This window comes from Crocodylus porosus, unplaced genomic scaffold (assembly GCF_001723895.1).
Source record: "Crocodylus porosus isolate Cpor-Errol unplaced genomic scaffold, CroPor_comp1, whole genome shotgun sequence".
NCBI classification, from domain to species: Eukaryota; Metazoa; Chordata; order Crocodylia; family Crocodylidae; genus Crocodylus; species Crocodylus porosus.
The window spans coordinates 13,350,043-13,357,662 of record NW_017728907.1 but is presented as its reverse complement, the minus strand read 5'-3'; the positions used below and the strand labels follow the sequence as shown (position 1 = coordinate 13,357,662).

General features: G+C 45.3%; 1 protein-coding gene across 13 annotated transcripts in view; it reads left to right on the top strand.

Annotated features, from left to right (window-relative positions):
• The window catches only part of DNM3 (dynamin 3), a 330,309-nt gene that overhangs the window by 84,020 nt on the left and 238,669 nt on the right, over positions 1 to 7,620 (top strand). For all 13 annotated transcript variants that reach the window (XR_002100165.1, XR_002100164.1, XM_019530783.1 and 10 more), the window contains exon 7: positions 4,783 to 4,925. Coding sequence is in view for 11 of the 13 variants with exons in the window: in XM_019530783.1 (XP_019386328.1) it covers positions 4,783 to 4,925 (143 nt within the window). In the remaining 2 variants the exon portion in view is untranslated. The remainder of the gene's footprint in view (positions 1 to 4,782; positions 4,926 to 7,620) is intronic.

Here is a 7,620-nt window from a genome sequence, read left to right as displayed (position 1 = left end):
GCAGTAGGCCACAGGGGGCCCGAGTGCTTACCCCTCAGACCTAGGAGGCACCAGTCACCAAGCTGGGGTGTGCGGGGGGGCCCCCCTGTGAGCTCCCCGGCAGACCCAGAAGTGGACTGAAAGTGCTTCTGGTTGACTTCTGGGTCTGCTGTCAAGTGCGTGGGGGAGCCCCCCACACTTCTGTGGGATACTGCATGCGCCCCAGAATCGCAGTGTTCACAAGCCACTTGCTACCTAGAGATATGTAGAAAAAACATTTAAAGCTGTGTCTATGTCCAAATCGATTTGGAGGGTTCTGATTTGATTCAGAGAGATTAAAGGATCTCCTGATTGGATTTGGAGATATGGCCACCCGATTGGACCGAATCTCCCCCAGATTGAATCAGGGACCGAAGCTTCGCACAGCCCTAGTATCTATTACGCCCCCCAGCTTGGTGTCATTTGTAAATGTGCTAAGGGGTATTGCATCCCATCTTCCAGGTCGTTGATAGGGATGCTGAACAAAACCAGCCGCTGGACCAACCCCTGGGGCATTTCACTTGATACCATCTCCCAACTAGACATTGAGTCACTGATTACTGCCCTTTGGGCCAGACAATCCAGCTAGTTTTGTATCCACCTTAACAGTCCATTCATCCAGTGCACTTCCTTGGATTGCTTGCAAGAATGTTGTGGGAGACCATATCAAAAGCCTCACTAAAGTAAAGGAATATCACATTCATTGCTCTCATGACATTCACAGAGGCAGTCAGGTTTGTCAGGCATGACTTGCCCTTGGTGAATCCATACTGACTGTTCCTAATCACCTTCTCCAAGTGCTTAGAATGGATTCCTTGAAGACCTGCTCCATGACTTTTCCAGGGACTTAGTTGAGGCAGACTTGTCTGCAGTTCCCTGGATCCTTCTTCTTCCCTTTCTTAAAGATGGGCACTCTATTTGCCCATTTCCAATCATCTGGAACTTCTCCCAATCACCACAAGTTCTAATAGATAATGGTCAGCAGTTCTCTTGCTTCTGAGGGACAAACAGGGAAGGGGAACCTGCCTGCCACTACTACTGGCACTCTCTAGGCTGAGCCTAGCTCAGAGAATAGTGGGGGCAGCTGGTGGGTTCCTCTTCCCTGCTTGTTTCCCCAAGATAATGTCGGGAGCTGCAGGTGAGCCAGATGACAGCTGGTTGGGGTTAGCTATGAGGACCTAGTGGGGACCGGGAGGGAGTTCTGAGCGGCAGGGAGGGCGCCCCAGCATAGAGGGGATGGGTGGGACAATGGCAGGCCTGATCTGGGCTGGTGGGTGGGGAGGCAGGAGGCGGCAGGCTTGATCTGGGAAGGGGAGTGAGGATCCAGATTGCAGGCAAGCAAGGACTGGCAGGCCCAGTGGGTTCCTGCCACCTCCCTTGCTACCTACAGTTTGGGCCACCTACCCTGCCCCTGAGAGCAGGTGAGCTGGGCAGGCACAAAGCTAGCCTGGCTTCTAGCTTGGCTCACCAGCCTTCTAAGGGCAAGTCAGAGTAGTGCACATTACAGGAAGTATTAACCCTTAATGTGCAACTGCTCAAAGCATGTGCTAATTTTACCACCAATTAAAATTAGTATGTGCTACATGTAATGTGTAACAAGGCCCTTATTTTACCAGCATTGTCTGTATTTACTCAAATCCAAGATGAAGGTTTTCCCTCCCTCCCCAATCAGCATGGGTGGAAAAAAAGCCTCATCTTGGATTTGAATAGGGGATAGGGGGACAGGCAGCAGCTTAGCTTCAGCTTTGGCTTCAAGTACAGGCCCAGAGCAGGTGGTGGCTCAGCGCTGGCTCTCACCTCCGGGGTTTGGGGCTGCAGCCAAAGTTGAGCTATTGCCTGCCCTGGGCCAGGATGTCTCACGTGGCAAGGAGTTCATGTATAGAATCCTATTATTTGGGAGTCACCTCAAATTCAAAGTCAACTTTTATTTGGGTAGATATAGTAATTCTTTGGCATTTCACTGCTGCATGAAACCACACACTGCCACACACCTCAATATTTATTTATTGGATTTATGTGGGTTTATAAGTATGTGGAAAATATTATGCTGTAGAGGTTCATGCAAGTTGTACCCATGTTATTACATGTGTTGGTGCCAGTGGCTCTGTTGGAAATTCAAAACTCTGGTTCCACAAGGTGGAGCTCCAAGAAAACTCCAGTGTTTCATTCCATGGAGAAAGTAACTCGGTAGAACTTTTGTTTAGAGCCTACAGGCTTCTCAGAACAACTCTTTTTTTAAAAGTCTTTATTTGTTTGGGGAGGGGTGTAGAATGTTGGCTATGGGATGTAACTGCAAACCAAGGAGCTGTACTTATTGGTACATAAATTAATTGCATCATTGTCACTTAAAGGTTGAAACCCCCCCATATTTAGCAGATGGAAGATGCAATAATGGCTTATTTATAAAGTTAGGAAATTCAGGTAGAAAATTGAATGTGTGAGTGGAGAGAATGTTACAGTTCCAAATACAGTCATCCAGACTGATAGATCCCAAACATCAATAAATCAAGCAGTGTTCTCGAAGAATATGACAACTAAAATAATTCTTGACCTTTCCCTGATATTAGTTAGATGCTATAGCAACCATTTCTTCCTTCCTGAGCTTATCCATCTTTCTACCCTGTAGTCCATATGCTTTACTTTATGAATGTGGTATTGTATTTATTTCAGCATTACTCTTGCCATGTCTTGGACCAGCCCCAAAACACATTAGCTATATTTTTTATAAGTCATTCTTCATATAGTGTCAAAAGTGTACTTAGAAGTGATCCAGGACCCAAAGAGCTCACAAGCCAAATAAGACATTGGCAGTACTGTCCAAAACATTCCAGGTCCCATCAATATATATATATATAAAATGTACATGAACATAGGTCAAACTTTACACACTCAGTGAGTGTTCCCCCTTTGCTTCCCTCTTATAAACTCTTCAGTGCTTGTGGGATTAGCACTGGTAAAATGATATAGGGAAAGATTTTTTTTCAGAATTGTTGGTACAAAAAGCTTTTATAGTATAGAGCAGGAGGTCTGCTTCCTAAGCCCAAGGAACAAATGTATTATTTAAAAAAGACAAGCTGTCACAAAAAAACTGTGTAGGGGCAGGTTTTCTACCACTTCCTAGTCTTTGTATGATGGGAGCTGAAAGCACTTGCAGGACTTCTGTGTGAAAATCTAGAGTGAACATTGTCTGTTTCTATACCTTGCTCCCCCTATTCCTTAATTTAGAAATAGGGAGCGGGGTGGCTAAGGCATTTGCTTGTCTCAAGCTACCATGTTGGGACCATTACCAGATGGCACAATTCAGTGCATCTCTCAGGCTAATCTGATCTGGACTGAGCAAGAAGGTACTGTAACTGGTGACTTTCCCAGTATCTCATTCTCTTTTTTATACTGTCTTGTGTTGGAAGGTGCCACCCTTTGTTAGATACTTTATTATGCTCAAACAGGGAAAGTTTAGCTCTTATTCTGCTGTCCTTGGGACTTAGCTTGGCAGAAGCTATCAGGGATGCTTCTGGGTTTATAGGAAAAAGTGACTAGAGTTAGTTGGGGAGATGACCCTTACTTCCTCCCTGTAGTAAAAGGGTTAGTTCAAACATTCCAGTTTAAAAGTTGCAGGACGTATAGCTCAGGTATTGTACTTTCAGCTTATACAAACAACACATCTTAACACAGTTGACCTAAAAAGTCACATTTTGGAGCCTTGAGGGCTGCATGTTTAACACCACTGCTCTATCTATGGGAATAAAAGAAATATTATACTGGAGATTTTCCAATAGTGCACATGTAGTCCTTGAAGTAATCACCTCTTCAGTGGAATAGCCAGGACTTGCTGTGTTGTCCAAAGGGAATCTAATGGGTCCTTAAAACCTTTGTAGGGTTGAAGATTGCTAGAAGGAAAATGTTCAAACTTTGGATGGCTTTGAGACTTTTATCCATGTAAAGGTCCATTTAATTTACTCCTAGATAACTTGAATGTATGATAGTGATACAATATGTAGAAAAACTTACTTGTTCACATCTGTAGGGGTGTAGAAATGTTCATAGGTTGAGTGTGGCTGGGAGCTGGTTTTTTCTCTGGATTACAGCAAAAGAGAGAGGAACAGAACAATGGAGACAACCTAAAACTGGAGGGGAAGAGAAGAAAATAAATGTTTGGGGGGTGGGGTGGCAGACTAAGAGAAAGGGGGAGTTGAGTAACTAAAGCTGTCAGGTGCTCTTCGTTCCCCTCATTGAGTGGGAGGTAACTTTACTCCTCATTCTCCCTCATTTATGGCCCTTTTCAAAAAGAAGCAGAAGGCATAAATGAAGAGGAGTTGGAAGACTGAGGATTTCCTGTGTGCTGAGGAGTGGGGACAGCAGCAAAGTAATTCTGCAATGGGGTTGAGATAGAGCAGTGCTTGAGGGTGTCATTTTCTTCTGGAAGGGGATCTAGGATTAAAGTACTAGGTGCTAAGAGATGTCTTTGGAAATTAAATGTGTGTGGCTTTTGTTGACATGGCTGAGTAAGTACTCCTTACTTACACAAGTGTTCTTAGTGGTCAGCATAATGAGGAGACCAGGAAATTGTTCAAGCCTTGATATAATGTGGCCAAGAAAAGAGGATTTTGTTTTGGCTTATGGATATGCCTGTTGGATCAAAGGGAAGTACACTGGAGGGCCTAGCATGGGTCATAAGTTTTTTGTTGGGCATTCAAAAGGACGTGTCCATCCTTTACAGCCATCTGTATTCACAGTATTAAAGGATTTTTTATTTAACTTTTTCAGCAACTCACCAATCACATTCGGGATACATTGCCAGCCTTCAGGAGCAAACTTCAGAGCCAAATGCTTTCTATAGAACATGAAGTGGAGGCATACAAAAATTTCAAACCGGAAGATCCAACTAGAAAGACCAAAGCCTTACTGCAGTGAGTGTGCACTCTTAGTTTTTTTTCATATGTGTAAATTCTGTCTCATTTAAGTTCAGGAGGTGACTGTTTTCCAGTAAAAGGAGAACTTGGGACACTATGCAGTTGCCAAAGAGGTTAACAAGGCTCAAGTTCCAAAGACACTTATACTTTTAAGAGGGGTTTCCCATATCGTAGACATTAGGGCTGGAAGGGACCTCGGAAGATCAAGTCCAGCCCCGTGTCCGAAGGGCAAGAAGTCAGCTGGGGTCATAGGATCCCAGCAAGATAAACATCCAATTTTCTCTTGAAGCTGTTCAATGTTGGTGCTTGAACCACCTCCGATGGCAGGCTGTTCCAGACCTTGGGGGCTCAGACACTAAAGAAATTCTTCCTTATGTCCAGCCTGAAACTGTCTTGCAGTAGTTTATGACTGTTTGACCTCGCCATCCCTTGGGGCACTCTGGTGAACAAACATTCCCCCAGATCCTGGTGGTGACTCCTGATAAACTTACAGGTGGCCATCAGATCACCCCTGAGCCTGCGGTTTTCCAGGCTAAAGAGCTCCATAGCTCTCAGCCTGTCATTGTAAGGTGTGTTTCCTGACCTCTGATCATGCGCGTGGCTCTTCTCTGCACTCTCTCAAGCTTCTCCACATCCTTTTTGAATTGTGGAGCCCAAAACTGGATGCAGTACTCCAGCTGTGGCCTCCCCAAGGCCAAGTACAAGGGGAGAATGACATCCCAGGATTGGTTTGAGAAGCATCTATGGATGCAAGCCAGCGTTTTGGTTGCTTTACTATCCGCAGCATCAAGTTGAAGGCTCATATTCATCTTGTGGTTAGTGATGGCCCCCAAGTCTCTTTCTTCTGTAGTGCTAGCCAGCATAGCATTGCTGAACCTATAAAGATGCTGCAGGTTTTTTCCTCCCAAGGTGGAGAACCTTGCATTTTTCAGTGTTAAACACTATCAGGTTCTCATCTGCCCAGTTGCTGAGCCTGTCCATGTCAGCCTGGATCACTCTCCTGTCTTCACGTGTGGATGCTTTGCCCCAGAGTTTGGTATCATCAGAGAACTTGGCCAGTCCACTTCTGACTCCAATGTCCACACCATTAATGAAGATATTGAACAATATGGGTCCAAGGACAGAGCCTTGGGGGACCCCACTGGTCACAGGGCACCATGACGATTGACTTCCGTCAATTATCACCCTCTGGGTCTGACCATGGAGCCAGTTTCCCAGCCAGTGGATCGTGGTGGAGGCAAGGCCACAATTGGCCATCTTTGCCTAGAGGTGATCATGGGATACCAGATTGAAGGCTTTTTTGAAGTCAAGATGTATGACATCAATCTCTTCTCCCTTGTCCAGGTGATAAGTTGTCTGGTCATGAAAGGAAATGAGATAGGTCTTGCTTGACCAACCTGCAACAAACCCGTGCTGGCTATCCCTCAGGGTGTTGGTGTCGGCCAGTCCATTAAGGATGGCCTCTTTAATAAAGTTTTCTAAGACCTGGGATAGAAGTCAGCCTCCCTTTCTTGAAGCTAGGCACCATATTGGCCGCCTTCCAGTCTTCGGGCACTACACCAGAGTGCCAGGAGTTCATTCATATAATTCATTTAGTAGTGACGTGTGTGTGTGTGTAGTGCACACATGCACATGCGCACACACAGGAGGGCTACGCAAAGCTTCAGTCGCTGTTTCAATTTGATCCCCAGCGCACTTGGTGGCAGACCCCTAAGTGGACCAGAAGCACTTCCAGTCCACTTCTTGGTCTGCCGCAGAGCGGACCAAGAAGTGGACCGGAAGTGGACCTCTCCCTGCCCCCCACCTTGGCAACTGGTGCCTTCTGGGTCTGGGGGGGCACCCAGGGTCCCCCTGTGGCCAACTGCCGAGCTGAGGGAGCGGGGGCTCCACCATGTGCTCCGGTGGGACACTCCATCTGCCCCACCATCTCAGCATTCACAGGCCCTACATGGTACCTCAAGGTACGTAGAAAAAATATTTAAAACTGTGTCTGTGGCCAAATTGCTGATACTCCAAATTGGCATTGAGTCTTCAGATTCAGCTGAATTGAATTGGGACAGTGATCTGAATCAATGAATCGTATCACTGTCCCTTGAATCGGGCCGAATCTGAATTAAATACGGCTTACTTCGCACACCCCTAGTATTCAGTTCATTATAGTAGTATAAAGCAGTGTCTGTCTATTGCTTCATTTTACTTGCCAAACCTAAATTAAAGTGTTTTTCTTTGAGCATTGTAATTGGGTTATGCCTTGTGTATACTCTTTGCTAAGATGGAATATCCTGGAATGCTGTGCATAGCTCAGGATGCATGGTCTTGTCTTTTAATCAAATGCATGTTTTCTTAAAACAGTTGTCCTCAAGAGTACCAGGTTGGATGCTGTTGATACTCACTACAGTGCAGTTGCATTCTTAGTGTGAGTGCCACCCACACTATATCAAGTTCTTTACTGTGGTATTTGAACAGCTATAATGAGCTACAGTCCAAATCCTTAGGTTTGTCCTTTTTACATGAGGGTTCTTGAGGGTATGATATACTTTACTGTTCTGTTCATTCTTATTTTAAGGGTCAGATATTTTTGTTTTTTAATTTAATACACACATTTAATAGATTTCATAGACATTAGGGCTGGAAGGGACCTTGGAAGATCACTGAGTCCAGTCCTCTGCCCAAAGGGCAGGAAGTCAGCTGG